This window comes from Oryza brachyantha, chromosome 6, assembly GCF_000231095.2.
Source record: "Oryza brachyantha chromosome 6, ObraRS2, whole genome shotgun sequence".
Taxonomy (NCBI): domain Eukaryota; kingdom Viridiplantae; phylum Streptophyta; class Magnoliopsida; order Poales; family Poaceae; genus Oryza; species Oryza brachyantha.
The window spans coordinates 4,666,538-4,687,268 of record NC_023168.2 but is presented as its reverse complement, the minus strand read 5'-3'; the positions used below and the strand labels follow the sequence as shown (position 1 = coordinate 4,687,268).

Here is a 20,731-nt window from a genome sequence, read left to right as displayed (position 1 = left end):
AAAACTTATAATAAGAAACAGACGGAGCAGGAAAAAAATACCGTCAAAATTTCGGTAGATTGTTTGGTTTGCCAGCTTACCAGAATTTTGTAGCAACCAAATTTTGGGGTAACCACCAATTCCAAACTGGCCCCAAGACCATTTGAAGCAAGATGCCCCTCACAACTCCCTCCCTACCACCCACTCCCTCCACCCCCCCCCCCCCCCCCCCCCCCCATTTCCCTGTACCATTTTTGCATGCATCCTCCACTTCTGGCTAAGCAACCCCCCCTTCTCTCCCTCAATTCACGGCAACCTCTCGGAAGCGAGCCACCGTCGTCGCAGACTCGCAGCAACGGCCGCGGCGCATGGTGGTGGAGGAAATGGAACTCCCAATCGCCGCCGTGCTGCTTCTTGTTGCTGTGGAACGCCAGATCAGAGGAGACGGCAGCAGCAGCAGCAGCCACGGCAAGAACCAGGTGAAAATCTTGCTGCTCGCTCAAAGCCATTGCGTTTTCGGTGCGTCGATTGGATTGCAGAAATGTGAGTGCTGAACTTCTGAATTTTCTTGATCTAGTGAGCATGCATCATGTCGTCCAACATGTTCGGCAAGAAAGGGAGGGACTTGGATGGTGAGGGATATATGGCTCAGCATTTGTGATTTGAGTTTTTGTTTTGTTTTCAAGGGAGATTTTGTCATTGAGTTTAAATTTGGATTTGCGTTTGCGACAGGGATGGATACATCTGGTGCCGTATGCAGAAGTTCTTCAGGTAATTTGGTACAACACAATGCACTGAAACTCAATGTATGTACAAATGATCATGTGATCAACTGATCACATCTTAATTTGAGATCAGAACCACAATTCCTGAGGAACGGAAACAATTGAGCAATTGCTCTTCTCTTTTAATTAACCCATTTGGGATTTTTCAGATAAGAATTACAGTAAGCCACGGGCAAGATTGAAGAGTGCGAGCCTAAACTGTGTGGGTTCGCCGCCAAGGCTACACAGCAATGTCTGCCAGTACCGGTAATGTAAAATTCTTCCTCATTTTGTTCCTATCTCATTACTAATCCTCCAAAAAAATAAGGTATATGGTGATCGATGACTGAAACTTGTTGCAGGATGTTTGTTGCCACATGGAATGTGGGAGGAAAAACTCCTAATAAACTACTTAATCTGGAGGACTTCTTGCAGGTTGAGGAATCTCCTGACATTTACGTCTTAGGGTACGAAAAACCTTGAACTTCTTCTGAACTTTCTCGTTGGCATTTGAGAATTGTCACTTTGAGATCTTTCGTCGTCAGCAGAAATTTTCGGTAAATTTTTAGGTGTCTGAATTCTGAATCATATTGCACTTGACGGGGGAAAAGAATGGATTTTGATTGTTGACATCTTCAGGCATGTTGCTCTCTGTGCCAAACTCTGAATTTCTGACGATACATGAGTACTAGGTTTCAGGAGATCGTCCCCCTGACCGCCGGCAATGTGCTCGTCCTCGAGGACAACGAGCCGGCGGCGAGGTGGCTGGCGCTGATCCACCAGGCGCTGAACATGCCCAAAGAGCAGGACGACGGCGACGACCCATCGCCATCGACGCCGCCGCCGACGTCTTCGTCGTCGGCGGCGGCGGCGGCGTCTGAGTCTTCGAACGGCGCCCGGCACCGACGCCGCGACGCCGTGTCGAGGTCCTCCAGCGGCAACCTCTTCTTCCAGACGCCGTCGCTCAAGGTGCTCAGCAACAGCTACCGCGTGGACAGCGCGCTCGTGAAGACGTGCAACTGCTCTCCGGAGCACTCCTCCATGCGCCGCAGAGCGGCCGAGATGCGCGAGTCCGTGTACCGCGCCGACGCCGCGCCCGACGCTGCTTCCACGAGCGCCGGCGGCGACGCGACGACCAGCGGAGTCGTGGTCGACGACGGCATCGCCGCTTCTTCGACGGAGCCGCAGTGCGAGCCAGGGGACGGCGGCGGCGGCGGCATGAGCTACTGCCTGATCGCGAGCAAGCAGATGGTGGGGCTCTTCCTGTCGGTGTGGGTGAAGAAGGAGCTCGTCGAGCACATCGGCCACCTCCGGGTGGACTGCGTCGGCCGCGGCATCATGGGATGGCTCGGCAACAAGGGCTGCATCGCCATGAGCATGACGCTGCACCACACCAGCTTCTGCTTCGTCTGCAGCCACCTCGCCTCCGGCGAGAAGGAGGGCGACGAGCTGAGGCGCAACGCCGACGTCGCCGAGATCGTCAAGAGCGCGCACTTCCCGCGCGCCTGCCGACCGTCGCCGGCTGCCGGCCGTCGCGTCCCGGAGAGGATCCTTGACCACGAGTAAGCAAGCAAGCTTCGCCACAACCTCGATCACCAGCCATTTTGGATTGATCGTTTCCATTTGCAATTAATCTCAATCAGCCGAATGATCTGGTTTGGTGATCTGAACTACCGAATCGCATTGAGCTACGACGAGACAAGAACGCTACTGGAGGAGAACGACTGGGACGCTCTACTGGAGAAAGATCAGGTAAGCACATGAACAGATTAACAATCTTGCATCTTCCATTTTCAGAAGCTAACTGATCGAGCTGCTGAACTTGTTCATGATAGAATTGCTCTGATATTCTGATGAACTGATTAACTGCAGCTGATGATCGAGAGAGAAGCAGGGAGAGTGTTCAGAGGCTGGAAGGAGGGCAAGATCTGCTTCGCGCCGACGTACAAGTACACGCACAACTCCGACGCGTACGCCGGCGAGACGGCCAAGTCCAAGAAGAAACGGAGGACGCCGGCATGGTACGCACCGCCGGCCGGCCGGCCGGCCACCGTCTGGCATGAGTAGTATATATCCATGGATCCCGTCGAGCTTTTCCTGACTACCTCCCATGGCAGTGTAGGTGCGACCGGATACTGTGGCAGGGAGACGGCATCGAGCAGCTGCAATACCTGCGCGGCGAGTCGAGGTTCTCCGACCACCGGCCCGTCTGCGGCGTGTTCGCCGTCGAGGTGGCCACGGACGACGACGACAGCGGCGGCGGCGGCAAGATCAGGAAGGGCTACTTCTCCCTCAACGCCCGGATCGGCGGCGACGTCAAGGCTGCGCTGCCGCAGTGTCACCATGGCGACGTGTCGTGAAGCCCCCGTGGCCCCATGCACTGCATGATGGGCCTTGTGTGTATAAGAAGCTTGTTAATATACGTAGACGTTATCTGACATGAGACCCATGACTGATACTCTTAGCAGAAATACTATTCAAAACTATGTATAAAGTCTATTTTCATAATCTAATAGTTCTGAAATTCAGAATTAACGGACAGTGATCAGTGACGGATCTAGCCAACAAGATTAAAGTGATCTGAACAAGTTAGATAGAGTTTCAGTCTCCCTTTCTAGTGATTTTTGACATAAAATTTTAGAGGAATCTTCATATGAGGACTCCAACGACTTTAACTGGGGGTAGCGGGGGCTTGAGCTCCCGTCACCCCCATATCAGATCCACCGCTGATAAAGATTATGGTGAACTTATGGTGGCGAGACAGAATGGGCGAGCAGAAGCGGTCTGGTATAGGCCATGACTAATATTGAGAATACGTAGTCTATATGGATGAGACTCACCATAAATGTTATTAGTTGTTTCAAACTTTATCATGCTTATGGACGGATAGAGTAGAAAATAAAGTAGGGGTCCCACCACAAATATCATTAGTGGTTACACACCCCATAATGCTTATGGATAAAGTAAAATATAAAGTAGGTCTCAAATGTGAAGAAAAATGTGAAAACATTTATTCTTATGTACAGTCATATGGCTAATGACTACTTTAGTAATTAATGTTATAGAAACCGCCTTTATAATGTACTCCCTCCGTCCTTAAATGTTTGACGCATAAAATGATATAAAAATAATTAGTAATTATGTAAATTTTTAAATAAGACGAATGGTCAAACGTGTATTAAAAAGTCAACGGCGTTAAACATTTAGGGATGGAGGTAGTATAAAGACATCTATATTTATTATATAATGACTACATTTATAACACTATGGATACACTAAGGGATAGGTTTCGAACAACATATATTTATAGATGGAAAATAATTTGTGAATAAAATGTTTATATACATGGTCATTTTAAAGCAAAGGTTGAAAATAAACTACGATGATTAAAGGTTGAAAATTTAACATTTAGTTTAAAAACACAAGTATAAACGAAAAGATAAAAGCGTTACGTGAATGTAATTAATTGGGTCGACTGTCGGGCACTTTGTTCATTCGCAACGTAGACACAATCCAATGTCAATTTGTGCCATTTACTTGAATCGACAGTTACTGTATTTTTTCTAGTTTAATTTGTTTGTCCCCGGTTACAAGTTCTCGTTGACCACACCCTATATAGGAAGTAGGAGCCAGACTCTCTACCAAATTAAGGTCTTTTTGCACGGCAATAATATTCGGAACGAATGAATTCTCTCTCCATTTTGTATTATAAATCATTTTAGATATATCTATTCTAAATCAAATTTAAAGGAGTTTGACAAAATTTAAAATATAGAAACAAAAAGTTTGAGTATTAATACTGTAGTAACTTTTTCGGTGAAAAACTTTCAAATGCGAGTAAAGCCATATATACTTTATCCAGTTGATCACAAAACAACATGTTTAAAGAATTGGTTTATCGCATCCGTATCCAACCAAACAAATAGTTTGGATCATCATATCAACAAAACATGGATCATCACACCCTAAAAGCGACTAATGCTGCTTCTTTGGTTGGCTTATTAGCCCGCGTGAAAAACGTAACAACGTCTGAACATATAATTAATTATTAGCTTAAAAACTTTAAAAAATAAATTAATATTCCCTTTATTTCATATTATAATATTTTTAGTCTTGTGTATAGATTCGTATATGTGATAATAAATATAAGACACATATACATCGATGAATCTAAACAATTTAAAAAATATTATAATATAAAAAAGTAATATTTTAAAGTATCTTTGCTATTGAAAATTTTCAAAAAAAAAAACCCGTTTTGAGAACACGGTCCTGGCGAAAGTCCAACGCGAACCTTAACCTCGGCCCCTTCTCCCGTTCACTCGTGGGCGGCTCGTTCTCGCCGGCGATGGCGGTGTGGCCGAGCCCGTGGCTGCCTCTCCTCCTCCTCGCCGCGATGCTCGCCTTCGAGGACTGGCTCGCCACGCCCACCTGCTCCGGCGGCTTGACCACCCCCGCCCCCACCCCCGCCCCCGCCCCCGGCGACCTGAGGGTCATGATGGTTTCCGACCTGATGCTCCCCGGGTCGGACGCCACCTACGCCGACCGCTTATTCCGGAACCACGTCATGTCCAAGCTATTCGCTGTAAGTGATCAGATTCAGAATTTCAGAGCCCCAAATTTGTATGAACTTTCGTCCATCGGGGGTCTCTTAACTATTTAATTTAGATAATATCTCGTTGCTCGCCTTCGATAGAGGGCGCCATTAGAGGGGCTTGTTTGGGGGAATTGGGTAGTTTCATTTTTCAGGCGCATTTATTGCTGAATGGATAATATTGTAGCTATTTCGATTGGGTAGGTTAATATACTCCATCTACCAGTTCGTTTCACTTTTTAATGTTCGAGACATCTAAGTGAATTCCACTACAAGCGAGTACCTGAGTATAACAGTAATGAAGTATTCTCTCCGTTTCATATTATAAGATTTTCTGCTGTAGCCTAGATTCATATGTGTGCTAATGAATATAGACACATATACAAAATATATACATTGATATATAGATGAATCTAGGCAAACCTAAAAAGTTTTATAATATGAAACAGATGGAGTATTTGATTCTAAGTACCTCTTGTCAATAAGTGTAAAGCTCAAGCTAGTACTCCATGTTGCAAACTGTCATATCTTGGTTAGTCTTGCTATGTCAACAGGTTTATGTGCTATGCTATTTTTTTTCTTTTTTCCAGAAATCTATTGGAACACTTAAGCCAGACATGATTGTAGTTCTTGGGGACATCTCGGCAAAAGGTTTTGAGCTGGCGGAAAGCAAATGGATAGATGTTCTTGAACAGTTCGAGGGGATATTGGGGGAATACTCTATCCTTCCTCTTCATATTACCTTAGGTGATAAAGATGTAGGAGGATGTGCCAATTTGGATGACAGTTTTGTCCACCATGTGACTAAGCATTTACCAGGATTGGATTCAAGTGGCTGTGGTACTTTTGAAATTGGTAATGTCAGTTTTGTGTCACTTAATGCAGTTTCCCTGCTTTGTGGAAACAATCCCCTGCGGTTCAGCGTTGAGAAGGTTATAGAGAGGGAAAACAATCATTTTCAACAGAAAATGGTTAATGAAGCAGGACATTTTTCTTTGGGGAGTACAAAAAGAGAGGATTGTAACTGGAGACCAAACAACATGGAATCAGGGTCAGGCCCTGTAGTTTTGCTCCACTTTCCACTATATAAGTCACAGGAGCCTGATAACCCTGATGGAGAAGCCATTGGGGTTGTCAAATTTTCAGAAAGGTATTTTTATGGTTTACGGGTAGAGACTTGTTCCCTTTCTGCCTATTTAATACCAGTGGGTGTTATATCTCACTTGTTTCTTTCAGTTGACAATCTTAAATAGTATTTGGTATATTCTAAATATATATGACAAATACATTTGGGATTTACTTACTTATCCAGTTTTTAAATATATTTTAATTTTGCCTTGGATTTTGAAACAATAATTGGCATGAAATACCCAATATAGTGTGATTGTTGTCTGCCTGGACATTCTAAATGTTGTACTAATTATTAATATGCTGACATAGCTATTTCTACAGCGGAGCTGATGGGAAGAGGTCATATAATCAATTACATGCCCTCCCTGCAAATTCAACTCAATACATTCTTCAAGCGCTTAAACCAAGGTTAGCCCCTATAGAACGCTGTGTGTATTAATTGAACCAGAAAATATGTATTCAACTATGCTATCAGCACCTATGTAACAGTTGGCTTGATTTTTAGCCACACTGTTTAGCTGACGTGTTTAATTATTTTCAATCATTGGATATTTGGATGTTCCAATCTACTACAATTCTTAATGAGTCGCTTCCTTTAGAAATACACTTGTAGTTCTAAATCCTGATCACATCTCTCTCCCCACAGGATTGTATTTAGTGCCCATGATGGTAGCTTCTCAGATTATACTCATGATGATGGCACACGGGAGGTAATAGTGCCAGCTGTGACATGGAAAATCACTGGAATTCCTGGTTTTGTCATTGCTACGTTTGGAAGGGAAGGAATCATGACTGTGAGGCATTGTTTGATAGTTCCAGAATGGTATGTGATGGCAGGATATTCAATATTCTTGTTCCTAACTGCCCTGGTGGTAAGATTGTCGCATTGGATGTGAAATGGAATGTCAAAATTTTGTTTCCAAGGTATGATTAGTTCTTTTGTCACTTTAATAGTGCTGCTACAAGTCGATTACCTTCACAATGTTATGCCAAGTCCAGTTATAAATTTTCTCATTCCTCCAAAAATGATTTTTAGGCCACTCCAAGTTCATAGTTTAAAAACTGAGGATGATGTTGGTCTCAAGCTCTTATCTGACAATGAACTGGGACCCTTGATCTGTGTCATGCTATCAACTGCTTTGCGCAAGGTAATGCAGGAAGTATAGTATCTCGCCGGGTTGTGCTCTGAGATCTTGATGTCAAGTCTCCAAGCTAAATCTGTGGACCAGCCATAGATGACAACCATCAACTGTTCAGCTATATAAATTACTGCCTGCTTGCCCAGAGAAACCCCTACATTGAAGGGAGTAAAAACACAGTTGATATGGAGTACTAAGAGCAAGTGCTTCTTGTTGCAAATGAATTCTGGAACCATGAGATGCTTGGGGTTGAGCGCTCTTCTGCTCTCCTGGGCACCAAGGCAGCTTCTCCAACTATTCTGCATCTGGATAACATCAGTTCTGTTGACACATTTGCATGAACATATAATGCCACCTGGATGCCCATCTGTGCTGTAGGGTCTGTGGCATTGTCAACAAGTAAGTGCCATCTAAATCATGAGCTGTTATCTGGATTATAATGTCCAAACATAGTGTGCACTGAGCATTTGAGTCTTTAACATCTGACAATCATTATTTAAACTAAGCTCACACATTGCATCAGGTTACAGGTGAGCATAGACCAGTCTGTATGGTGTGCTTTATGTGTGTGTCGCATTGGTTATGTGCATCCTTGATGTTGGCACCTTCGGTTATCTAAAAAGAAAGAGGCCTTAGATGACAAGTAGTTTTTTTGACCAAAAACAGCAGGAGTGTCTCATACTGTGATAGATGACAGACCATTATGTTTATACGGAATGCTTTTCGCCGTTGTGTTGAAAATGAACTGATCTTCCTGAATTTTTGCTAAGTTTTTTTTATTTACAAACAGGTGTAATGGCCATGCGCAAACTTAGAAAATACCATTATTCCCAACAAAAACTGGTTATTCCAATATTTGTTGAATTCAGTTTTCCAGGAGAATGGAGCCCTCAAACTCCAAGTAGTCACAAATCCCCAGGGCATAAATTTAGTTGGCATCTGTATAATATTGCTGTGCACATTATTAAGATATTAAGGTTGCTTATGACATGATGCAGATCTGATTGCTGCGCCTAGATTTGACAACGAAAGGAAGGTATTCTTCAAGTGCTGCTCCACAGATTCTCCCTAGAGATCCATTCCAAGATCGATGGATGTATGGGTAGTATGTGCAGCTGTAAGTTAGACATATGTGCTTGTCGTTTCATCTCATGTCATTTCCTGGTGGCGATGATTGACGGTCGATGTGCTCTTTCTGGCCTACATTTGCATCATTTGAGTGATGCTGACACAGGATCTATTTGTAATGTCTTTAGCCTGCGTTTAAACAACCCTTGTTTAGGCGAACTAGTCGGAGCCCAGGACAGCGATGGAGTGTTAAGTTGGTGATCTCTGCAGTCTTCATGCTGTACTTTATGCAATGAATGGTATAATGTAACAATGAAATGTGGGACAGCTGCCATGCATTGCTTGGTCAAGAATAGAAAGAATAGGAGAGAGGAATAGAATGCGATTGATGGACAAATATATGATAGAATTGTATTGATCCTTTGTAGGCTTGTGTATATATGGAACATGATGCCTCGGAGATCAAGTCAAATCTATTAGAAGATGCTAAATTATAGTACTTCAACAGATCGTGATCGATACTATATCGAGGAAGAGGTCGACACAATCTCAGCCGTTGAAAGATGAAGCTCCACACTGTTGTATAAAAAGAAAAGAGACAATTGCATTCTTATCTTTATTTTCAATTCCAATTATGATTTTACTCATTTTTTTCAACTTTCTGATATTGCCTTTTTTTCTTTCAAACTGAAGCTTATGCTTGTCCCTGTTTCATGAAGTCCTCTTAACAGTGTTACAGATATGTATGTCATTTGTATATTTGCTCGTACTTTTTTTGTGACTTTGTGGTTTTGCCCCTATTTTCATGATTAAATATTTTGATATTAAGTTTGGCCTTGTTTTGACATGATTTCACATATTTAGTTCTAAACAATAAGGCCAAGCAATAGGTAACATGAAATTTAACCCTGTTTTGATATGGATTTTAGCATCGTTAATAGCATTTATCGGCAGTGACGAATCTATAATTTCAGCTAAGGGTATGCCTGTCTAAAAATTATCGTATATAATTCGGTAAATCCATTTTAGCAATAATAATTAACAACATGATTCAATATATATGCACTAAGTAACACATATTTGTATTTAGATGAGTTTTTAGAAATACATATATATAACGATGTATACTATGTATGGAGTGCAGGGTACATCACAACATATATGACATACAATGTAGCTCTGCCCCTGTTTATTGGAATATAGGCAAATACAAGGCTTATTGGAGGAATAAGTGAAACAACATATTTATAAACGAAAAATAATTTATAAATAAATTTTTATATACGTGTTCTTGGCGATCTAAAACCAATGCTGAAAAATAAATTATAATAAAAAAACACAAAAGCAACTTTAAATTTAAGATTGAAAATATAAATTTTAGCTTATAAGCGTAAGTATAAGCGAAAAGATTAGAGTGAATATACAAGCTTAAGAACACAATTGACTCTTATGAAAAAGGAACAATCAGTTGGTTGGGTTAATGGATGCAGAAGCCTCAAAAGAGGCCACCATACTCGTATGAAACAATACCTTTCAAAATGCGCGAAAAACCTATGAATGAAAGTATGAAACATAGAATGAAGAAGTCTCATTGGGATCTGGTGAAATCATGGGTGCATGACCTTGCTCACCAGGTTTAAATCTTAATATGTAGACACGTAATTGGTGTAGAAACCATATGTTATACTTCCCTTGTGAAAGGGAAAAATAATCAATCCAGTCGTTGAATGTCCCAAACCACTATAATCGAAGGTGGAACCAGTGAAGATCCATTATCAAGGCAGATGAATATCCAGTATTATAACCAGAGATTGAGCTGATATGAAGATACACTGTGGAGGCAACAGATGTCAGTTACTTGGCTTCTTTTAGAAACTAATTAAAACTGTGAGGACTTATGGTCAACGTACTACGGTTGTGTTCTTTTGGTGATGACAAAAGATTATCTATTTTTTTATATAATTAATAGTATAATCGATGAAATTAACTTCTATTCTCTCATTCTATATTATAAGATTTTTTAGGTTTGTCTAGATCCATCGATTTATCAATATATATATTTTGTATATGTGTCTAGATTCATTAGTGCATATATGGATCTAAGCAACATATGGATCTAGGCAAAGCTATAAAATCTTACAGTGTGGAACGGGTATATAAAGTAAAATATTTACTTTAGAAATATGAGATGATAAACTTTTATATAGAAACTTTTCACAGAAACATACGTTTAGCACTTTGAAAAGTATGTACGTAAAAGTTGATGAATAATCTGGGGATAATCTAGGTAAATGAACACAATAGAGTAGATCGAGGTAGTAGTTAATGACGGAGCTAAATTTTTTTATAGTGCGACCAATGTAACTACATTAAGTACTTGGTACAAAAAATCATTTTCACTTCATATAATAACAAAGTGCTCCATCTTTTAACTTATGCTTATAAGCTTAAATTTTGAATTTCAAAACTTTAATTTAAAGTTGATTTTGGTATTTTTTTTCATTGTAATTTATTTTAATCTTTGCTTTTAGATCACTAAGAACACTTGTATAAAAGTTTTACGCATAGATTATCTCTTTTAATCGTTAATAAGCTATTTCACTAGTATTTGATTTCAGTGAAAAAAATAAGACATATATATGTGTTCGCTGACGAGCCTAGATGAGCTAGGGTGATGGCTCTGCCACTGGTAGTAGCGGATCTCATTAAATAACTCTAAGACCGGTTTCAATCAGGGTTTTATGATGTTTCGATCTCATTAATAATATGTTGTATAGTATAAGGCCATGTTTATTTCAGTTTAGGATTATTATAATCCAGATTATTGAGAGTAAGTTGAAAGAAACAGATAACTTATTGAATTAGCTTATTATAATCTGAAGTCCAGCTTATTATAATCTGATAAGCTCCTAGGTGAGCTTTTTTCAGATTATTGGATAAAAAATTACCCACCATGTCATCCCCTCACTCTTTAGAATTACAAACCCAATAATCTAGGTCTAATAATCAAGAAAAGAAACAACTCACAGCTTATTCTACTACAAATTATAACAATCTAATCTGTCTTAATAATCTAGATTATAATAATCTTAAGCTGAAAGAAACAAGGCCTAAAAACAGTGATGTGATATACAATTTATGACGATATATATGAATTGAGTTTTATGAGAATAAAACTAGGTCAACACAGTTATTTAAAGTATGAATCTGGATTAAAACATCGACGTGCTGAGAGTAATTTGTTTTATCTCCATGTATTTAATCAACTTTTATTATTCACTTAGATGTAATATTTAAATGATATGTCAGCACATAAAATTTTGCATTGAGAGTACTTTATCGACTCAAATATGTTTTAATGATATGATATTATTGAAAACCACACAATGAAATCTTTGATTGACACTATTAAAAACAACACGATAAAATCTTATACCGAGAATGATCTAAATGATAACTTACTTTGACACAAATTTGAAACCAAAAGCAATCACTTGTTTTGGGACTGTGGAAGCATCAAATTTAACGTGCCAATCATATATTGAGGAAAAGAAATTCCATTCCAAAATTGACCCGGCCAAATTTGCATACTCTGCTGGGCCGGCAGATCCTCGTGCCCGGCCGGCCGGCCCAGCAACAAAACGATGCCCATCTCGCGTACTTGCATGGATGGAACAGTAGGCCACGAGGTCTATAAATACTACACCTCTAGGGCTCAGTATTCAAAGCAAAAAAAAAAAAGTTGGCGACGTTGCGTGCAACACCATTGTCAGCCATGGCCGGGACAGCCACCTGCATGGCCCTCGCCGTTCTTCTCCACGTCGCCACCGTCGTCTTCCTCGTGGCCGTCCGCCTGGGGCGGCGAACACCGCGGGATGGGTCGCTCCCGCTGCTCGGCCACTTCCACCTCCTCAGGAAGCCGTACCACGTCACCCTGGCGGCGCTCGGCACGGCGCCGCTCGTGACGCTGCGCCTGGGCGCGCGCCGCACGCTGCTCGTGTCGACGTACGCCGCCGCCGAGGAGTGCTTCACCACGCACGACGTCGCGCTCGCCGGCCGCCCGCAGCTGCTGGCCGGGAAGCACGTCGGGTACGGGCACACCACGCTCGTGTGGCTCCACTACGGCGACCGGTGGCGCAACCTCCGCCGCGTCCTCGTCGTCGAGCTCTTCTCCGCGGCCCGCCTCGCCGCGCTCGCCGCCGACCGCCGCGCCGAGGCCGTGTCCCTCGTCAGGAACATCCTCCGCGACGTTTCCGGCGCGCCGCCGTCGCCGTCCTCGTCGTCGTCCTGCACGGTGATCACGTTCCGCCCCAGGTTCTTCGAGATGGTGTTCAACGTTCTGATGCGGTCGCTGACCGCGCACCGCCACGGCGCCGGCGGCGACGTGGCCAGGTTCGAGCACCTCGTCGAGGAGACGTTCGCCGTGAGCGGGACGCTGGGGCTTAGTGACTTCTTCCCGGGGCTCTGGTGGGTCGACCGCCTGCGCGGCGTCGAGGCGAAGACGGCGAATCTGGCCGCCGCCCATGACGCCTTCATCACCGACATCATCGACGGCCATAAGCGCATGCGCGACGCTGGGGTTGGAGACGGCGGGAAGAGAAGCACCATTGACGTCCTACTCCGGTTGCAAGAATCAGACCCAAAGAATTACACCGACACCGTCATCAAAGGCCTCGTTCTTGTGAGTAGCTTCTTTTTCATATATCAGTCATAAAATTTGATCAAAGTTGTTTTGATTGATCTGTGGAAAAAGATACACTTAAGTAACGTCTCTTACAAACATTTAATTCAAATGGTCTAAAAAATTTACATAATCAATCATAGTCAATAAACATTTAGCTACAGGTTATCTGGCTAGCTATCTGCCTATGACAAACTGACATGTCTTTGAGGACACAAATTTTTATCATATAGATGGATGTATACTCGTTGTTTATATGTTATCTAAATAATTATTAAAAAAATAAAAAAATTACTAGATAAATTAATATGAGATATATCACACCACCAATATGCAAGTCTAAATTCAACTTCTTCAAATTATAACAAAAATATAATTTATAGATATCGGATTTAAACTTGCATATTTATGAAGTAATATAAATATCTATTATTAAGTTTTTTCATATTTTTAATTACTATTATATAACATGTAAGCAACGGGAGTGAACATCTACCTGTGCTAAAAAGAGTTTCCATGTCTGTGCCGGTATATATCCAGATCATCCTCGCTGCCGGAACCGACACGACGACGGTGACCACAGAGTGGTTGATGGCGGCGCTGCTGAAACACCCAGAAGTATTCCGGCGGGTCAGGGACGAGATAGACGCCACCGTCGGAACCGGCCGGCTGGTCGAGGAGGCCGACATCACCAACCTCCCTTACCTCCAGTGCGTCGTCAAGGAGACGCTCCGGCTCTACCCGCCGGCGCCGATCGTCCCGGCGCACGAGGCCATGGAGGACTGCACCGTCGGCGGCGTCCACGTCAGGCGCGGCACGATGGTCGTCGCGAACCTGTACGCGATCCACCGCGACGCCGAGGTGTGGGACGCGCCGGAGGAGTTCAGGCCGGAGCGGTTCTTGGACGACGTCGGCGGCGCCGCCGCCGCGACGGCCAGGGCCGTGCCCGTGCTGCCCACCCTGCCGTTCGGGATCGGCCGGCGGCGGTGCCCCGGGGAGGCGATGGCGACGCGCATCGTCTTCATGGCCGTGGCGGCGCTGGTCCAGTGCTTCGACTGGGACGCCGCCGGCGCCATTGACATGGCCGAGGGCGACGGTCTGACCGTGCCCATGGCGACGCCTCTGGCGGCCGCCTGCCGGCCTCGGGAGTTTGTCCATGGCATGCTGTCTGCAGCTTCTCTCGACGAGATGGAGTGAGTTAATAGGGTTGATGCATACCACTATACCAGCAGGGTACAGTACTACAGTTCATCGATATTTGGCGTGTAAATAAATCAAGATCCACTTTGGTGGGTTTATAACTACTCAGTTAGATATAGCTGTATTTCTCATGCAGCTAGAACGTGTTACAGAATTTTCGTTTATTTCCGTACGTTGATACATATATGTATGATTATAACTGAAAGAGAAACATTGTATGTCACGTGCTCCGTGCATTTAATGGAAAAACCAAATGATATATTTGCAAACGAAAAAAACTTTTTAAATAAAACTTTTATATATGGTCTTGACATCTAAAAGTCAAGGCAAAAAAAATAAACTTCAGTGAAAAATTCCAAAATCAACATCAAATTTAAGATTAAAAATTTAAATTTTAACTTAATTAGAAGAATAAATAGAATAAAAAAATAGGGTTGATTTCTTCATTGTTGTTAATTTGCTCCCGGAAAACTTTATAGAAATTAGTTAGTTAGCATCAATCTGACACCCAAATCTCCAAACTTGCTCCCAAATCAATTTCCAGAAGGAAAAAAAAAACCATCAAATCTTGCTTTGTACAACTCCATCCCAAAAAAAAAAAGATTTCTAAGTTCCGTGCATGGAGCGTTTGACTATCTATCTTATTTGAAAAAATTATTAAAAAATTAAAAAAAATTAGTCAGATGTAAAGTACTATTCATGTTCTATCACATAGTAACAATAAAAATATTAATCATAAAATTTTTTCAAATAAGACGAAAAGTCAAAAATTCTATAAAAAAAACTTAGAAATTTGTTTATTTTTTATACGGAGGTTGTACGTATTTGCTCGTCCACCCACCACCACGGTTTTTGTTATCGCGAAGGCCCTTAAAACCGCCGCACGACGAACCACGATTATCACGTGATATTTTTTTTTATCATTTTAATTAATTGTCGTAATAATAATAATAATGGTTTATCACGATAATCACGATTTTCGTGGTGCACGACTGCGCGTACCTTCTGAATCCTTCGGCCCTTCCTCTCCCTCACTCATCCCCCAGCCCAATTCAGCCACCACGCGCGGAACCGGCCCAGGCGAGACCCTTCCTTTCCGCGCTAAACGCGACCACGCTCTGGGGGGGATGTGAATTCCGCGAAAAATCCACGGCGCGTCGCCGAAAGCAGCGTGGGCCGGGTAGGCACAGCAGCATCGTCATCGCACGGGGAGCAGGAGAAAATAATAATAATAAAAAAAAAGCAGATTCACGTGTGCGTGAGAAGGCCGGACGGATCGCGAACGAGGAGCGGAGGACGGGTCGGTACGTTCGGCAAAGCTACGGCCCAGCAACACCTCTGCGTGCGTGTGTTTCGTCAAAATAAGTCGTTTGCCACGAGAAATTAGACAGGACGCTTGTCCATGGATCGTCTCAGGCCGTCTTCGGTTTGCAAAATAATTTTGTAAAAACATCGTATCGGATTTACGGACACATATTTAAAATATTAAACATAGTCTAATTATAAAATAAATTTCAGATTCCGCCTTGAAACCATGACACGAATCTTTTGAGTATAATTAATCCATTATTAGCACATAGTGGTTACTGTAGCACTTATGACTAATCATGTATTAATTCCCTATAACTATGTAATTAGTTTTAATAGTTAAATATATTTAATGCTTTATTTAGGTGTTCAAAGATTCGATACGATGTTTTTTGGAAAGTAAACATGGCCTCGGAAGAGCCGGCCTTGGCTGGAAACCTCCTGGCCGTTTAGGTGGTGTTTCCCTTTTTTTTTGTTATTGTGGATTTTGGGTTGTTGTTGTTATTTGAGATTTTAATTGACTGAATTATTTTTTAAAAGGTTTGAATTTTAATTTAGAGAGTCAGACGAGAAACTTTATATAGATTTTTTTTCCCCATAAAACGCATCGTTTAGTCCTTCAGTGGTTACGGCAGGTTCTTTTGGGGAAAAATGGCTTGACCAATTTGTTCACCTAAAACGAGTTAAGTATGCTTTATTATGTATTAATAATTTCAGACTTGAAAAATGGGCTATATGTGGTTTTAAAGCAACATTCTATATACTCTTTTACCAAAAGTTTACATAGTTAATCTAATGACTTGTATTATTGTGCATATTTAAATTGGTCAGCATATTTTTACCTGGAAAACTCACCATTAATCTAGGTATCATCAATTCAGCTACATATACATATACGCATTCGCAGACTTGTCACGTTATTATCTACTTGGCCATCACTTGGAATGACCAGACATGCATGTACACCTGCATGCGCAACAGGGCGGAGGAAACTCCACTTAAGCCAACGAAAGGACCTCCTTAACTCTTCCAAACGTATGCAGTGTGCTCACCTGACAGCGGTGGTTATAAGCTAACTATAAACATATTTTAAAAAGATAAGAGAGTAAAGAGAAGGGCAGCTGGTTACTAATTTATAGCCAGCTGCAGCATAGACTCTAAGACACATGTTTGTATAACAGGTAGAACCAAATATTAGTTGTATAGCCTATGCTATTGTATGAATTGACTATTAAATTATCTATAGATAAATTAGAGCTAACCGTTTGCTATACTATTCAACTTGCTCTGATCCATGGTTAGACGAGCAAAGTTGAGTAGCTAGCTAGCTAGCTACAGTTGTACTTAACGTACCACCTAAACTGGGTGTGATTTAGGCCTCATTTAGTTCCCAAAAGTTTTTCTTAAAAACATCATATCGAATTTTTGGACATCTAAATAAAGCATTAAATATAGATGAACCAAAAAACTAATTGTATAGTTACGGAGAAAATCTTGAGACGAATCTTATGAGCCTAATTAGTCGATGATTAGCCATAAGTGCTACGGTAACCAACATGTGCTAATGAGAGATTAATTAGGCTCAAAAGATTCGTCTCGCTGTTTCCAGGCTAGCCGTGAAATTCGTTTTTTTATTTGTGTCCAAGAACCCCTTCCAACATTCGGTCAAACATTTGACGTGACACTTCTTCTAAAAATTTTCTTAATCTAAACACCCCTTTAATTTGCAGGTGGACGAGGTCCCTCACATTTAGAGCTAGAGCTTACCCTACTCTCACTCACGGGCATCAGCATCACTGAAATTTGATGGAGACAAATTATTTGATACTAGTAGCCTGGCAACTAAAGAACACTGAACTGTTTGTGCCATTTCTTCGAGGGCTAGGTAGCTATGTGTTTTTGTCTCGTGCGCTAGTCTCATTGTCTAGTTTCATTATATAATATTCAAAACAGCTAACTCGATGAAACGATACATGAAATAACTACTTATAGTGCAACGTTTCATTGTACCATTTTCTAAGCTAAATAAAACATTTAATTATTGCTGAAAGTTTAATTACATGTAGACAATTTTGATTGCATGAAAAACGCCTCAAGCCACTCAATACGAGTTTCACTGTGTTACCGAGGATTTGGTAATGGTGCTAAACGTTTCACCGCCATGAAACGAATTCTCTCTTCTCACAGTTACATACAAATATTCTTTTTTTGCTGATGTGTTACCTAATTAATATGTATGACACCCCTATAAAACTCTTATTGAGACTGGCCTTAGGAGAACATTAATTAATCCTTGGAGATAACATATAGGGTGCGTTCGTTTCACCCGATTGAGGTAAAGAACGCCTCGTTTTCTGTTAGCACGCTTTCCAAACTACTAAATGGTATATTCTGTACAAAAAAATTTTATATAAAAAATATTTTAGAAGATCAAATAAATCTATTTTTTAAATTTTTAATAAATAATACTTAATTAATCGTATACTAATTACGTTTATTGTTTCCGTGCGGTTAATTAGCTTTTACAACCGGCCGGTTCGAACGCAGCCATAGCTGGACACTTAGCTCCGAGATGTTATTATTGACCTTGACGAAATAGATTAACCTCTCTCCATGGACAATCGGTAGCTTGGCTTCGCTCGTAGCTTGCGAAGTTATCACAAGTACGAGTTGCTTGCCTAGATCAAACGTTTTTCGAATCAATAAACATGGATGAAAAATGTCAACTGTAAAGCATTAAATGTTTTCCCCGGTAAAAATAAAATAATTTGTCACTGTCCTTATTATCTGAGTTTTTCTGTAATTTTATATTAATTAGAAATTACACTAAGTTTATAGAATCTAATAAATTCTAGAGATTATGAAAGCTCTTTTCAATGCAAATCTAAATGAGTAAAATTTACAAAACACATTTTATGATCAAAGTTGTAGAAATATCATAACTATTATGACTTATGACACATAATACCACTATTATGATCCTAACATTTCACAGAACCCCACCCTATACATCTTAATTATATATTTACTCAGTTTTTCATATTATGAAATATATATGAAATTTGAATTATTAATTTCTTAAGGCAAATGGTTGGTTTAAATTTCTACATTTTGATTATTTTTTTAAATATGCTATATTTACATGAGATTTGAATAAGGTGGAATTAAATGAAATCCTTTGACAATAAAACCCGCAGTTATGTGCCACAATTCATAATATCCATGGTTTTCTATAAATTAATTTGACCATAAAACATAAGGTTATAATAAATCTACTCGATCGAAAAGGTTGATTGTTGGTGGTCAAAGTTTCAAAATTTTAACAAAAACTTATTAAAAAAGTTAAATATTTATAAGCAGATGGAGATAAACCAAAGAATGTTACATCGCAATATTTATCACATTACGTTGCACGCTGCAATAGTCAATAGCAATGGGTTGGTGCAGTGAGCACGAAAGACAGTTTTCATCAACTTGCAGGAAGCAGCCGGAATCTTGCAGTAATTTATCTCGTCCTGAGATCTGATGTCAATCCGACCTGGCAGAATGGGGTAGAACTCCCCCAACGCTCCCAATTTTGGGATAGTACACCCAACTTGGAACACAGGAATCTCTGAAAAATGATTGATCTAACTGTCCTCTTGCAGCGGGGGCGTTTAGCTTGCAAACGAAAATTTTTGGATGTCACACCATACGTTTGATCGGACGTCGAAAGTAGTTTTTGAATATGAATCAAAAAACGAATTTCACGGCTCGCCTAGAAACCGCGAGACGAATCTTTTAAGCCTAATTAATCTATCATTAGCGCATGTGGGTTACTATAGCACTTATAGCTAATCATAGACTAATTATGCTTAAAAGATTCGTCTCACGATTTCTCACATAAATATGTAATTAGTTTTTCGTTTCATCTATGTTTAATGCTCTATTTAGATATCCAAAGATTCGACGTGATGTTTTTAGGGAAAATTTTTGGCAACTAAACAGGGCCAGTTGAAACACTGAATGTATGCATATGCATTACCCTCCAACCATAGTTTTAAAATATACTAAAGTCAGAGCTGAAGTTCCTCACAGAAACAAAAAGTCAGAACTGAATCAGGCACCTTTACGGCTCTGCACATCATCTCTGACTTGAGATTTTCAAGAACCACTCCCAAGTGATTAATCAAATCCGCACCACACACATCCTGCGATCATTGTTTACTCCACCACATGATCAATGCACAGCTACAATAAGCCTTCCCCCCAATCAGCCAGAAGATTCAGAACTCGTGCACAGTTGCAATAAGATACTACTCCTTATTCAGATAAAAATTAACCAGACTAAACATGTCGCACTTCGCACGACGTATGATCCATGATCCATCTCGATTGGTCGTCTTATGTCCAGAGCTCCAGACTGCAGCAAGTTTAGTTTGTAAATTAAGTGCTAGTTCGTGCATCAGAGGCCGCCTCCTGTCCACTGCACGCACATCGGATTACGGCGCTAGAGAGGCAGCAGAGATCGATGGATGGATGCACATGGCAGCACGCGACAGACATGGCCTGCAGCTGCTTCAAGTAACTGCACTAATTTAGATGGAGAGAGAAGGAGATCGAAGCAGACATGGGAAGACTGAAAGGCTGTTTCAAGATTTTTTTAGTCCCTCGTCATATCGAATGTTTAGGTGTTAATTAGGAGTATTAAATATATACTGATAACAAAACTAATTATATAAATAAATGCTATTTCATTAGATAAATTTTTTAAGCCTAATTAATCCACGATTAGTAAATGTTTGCTGTAGCATCATATTCGTTAATCATGGACTAATTAGGCTCAATAGATTTGTCTCGCAAAATAGTTTAGAGTGTGGGATGAGTT

General features: G+C 41.0%; 3 protein-coding genes across 5 annotated transcripts; all 3 read left to right on the top strand.

The window, feature by feature from the left end:
• The first annotated feature begins 265 nt into the window (after positions 1–265).
• LOC102702296 (type I inositol polyphosphate 5-phosphatase 5-like) lies at positions 266–3,303 on the top strand. Of its 2 annotated transcripts, none has more exons than XM_040525307.1 (9): positions 266–458; positions 557–611; positions 712–750; positions 914–1,010; positions 1,106–1,210; positions 1,436–2,305; positions 2,387–2,495; positions 2,616–2,764; positions 2,866–3,303. In XM_040525307.1, exons 2-9 carry the CDS (start codon positions 569–571, stop codon positions 3,101–3,103), a joined length of 1,650 nt encoding a protein of 549 aa, XP_040381241.1. In that variant the 5' UTR covers positions 266–458; positions 557–568; the 3' UTR covers positions 3,104–3,303. The 2 variants fall into 2 exon arrangements, with proteins under 2 accessions (XP_040381241.1, XP_040381240.1); XM_040525306.1 differs by having other exon boundaries at positions 2,861–3,303.
• A 1,713-nt stretch (positions 3,304–5,016) lies between these two features.
• Positions 5,017–9,434, top strand: LOC102702017 (metallophosphoesterase 1-like). Of its 2 annotated transcripts, none has more exons than XM_015838301.2 (6): positions 5,017–5,328; positions 5,928–6,487; positions 6,790–6,876; positions 7,115–7,392; positions 7,505–8,006; positions 8,606–9,434. In XM_015838301.2, exons 1-4 carry the CDS (start codon positions 5,092–5,094, stop codon positions 7,362–7,364), a joined length of 1,134 nt encoding a protein of 377 aa, XP_015693787.1. In that variant the 5' UTR covers positions 5,017–5,091; the 3' UTR covers positions 7,365–7,392; positions 7,505–8,006; positions 8,606–9,434. The 2 variants fall into 2 exon arrangements, with proteins under 2 accessions (XP_015693787.1, XP_040381552.1); XM_040525618.1 differs by lacking the exon at positions 8,606–9,434 and adding an exon at positions 8,398–8,518.
• A 3,016-nt stretch (positions 9,435–12,450) lies between these two features.
• On the top strand, positions 12,451–14,553 carry LOC102701735 (cytochrome P450 81Q32-like). The gene is made up of 2 exons (XM_040524888.1): positions 12,451–13,356; positions 13,897–14,553. The coding sequence occupies exons 1-2, from the start codon at positions 12,451–12,453 to the stop codon at positions 14,551–14,553; spliced, it is 1,563 nt and encodes a 520-aa protein (XP_040380822.1).
• Positions 14,554–20,731: the final 6,178 nt, after the last annotated feature.

Bases quoted from the DNA above. Each gene is read 5' to 3' on its own strand.
- LOC102702296 (XM_040525306.1), top strand. From the start codon at position 569: ATGTCGTCCAACATGTTCGGCAAGAAAGGGAGGGACTTGGATG. The intron at 612-711 runs GTGAGGGATATA...CGTTTGCGACAG, and splicing joins GAAAGGGAGGGACTTGGATG to GGATGGATACATCTGGTGCC. The intron at 2,306-2,386 runs GTAAGCAAGCAA...AATCTCAATCAG, and splicing joins GAGAGGATCCTTGACCACGA to CCGAATGATCTGGTTTGGTG.
- LOC102702017 (XM_015838301.2), top strand. From the start codon at position 5,092: ATGGCGGTGTGGCCGAGCCCGTGGCTGCCTCTCCTCCTCCTCGCCGCG. The intron at 5,329-5,927 runs GTAAGTGATCAG...TCTTTTTTCCAG, and splicing joins TCATGTCCAAGCTATTCGCT to AAATCTATTGGAACACTTAA. The intron at 6,488-6,789 runs GTATTTTTATGG...CTATTTCTACAG, and splicing joins GTTGTCAAATTTTCAGAAAG to CGGAGCTGATGGGAAGAGGT.
- LOC102701735 (XM_040524888.1), top strand. From the start codon at position 12,451: ATGGCCGGGACAGCCACCTGCATGGCCCTCGCCGTTCTTCTCCACGTC. The intron at 13,357-13,896 runs GTGAGTAGCTTC...GTATATATCCAG, and splicing joins TCATCAAAGGCCTCGTTCTT to ATCATCCTCGCTGCCGGAAC.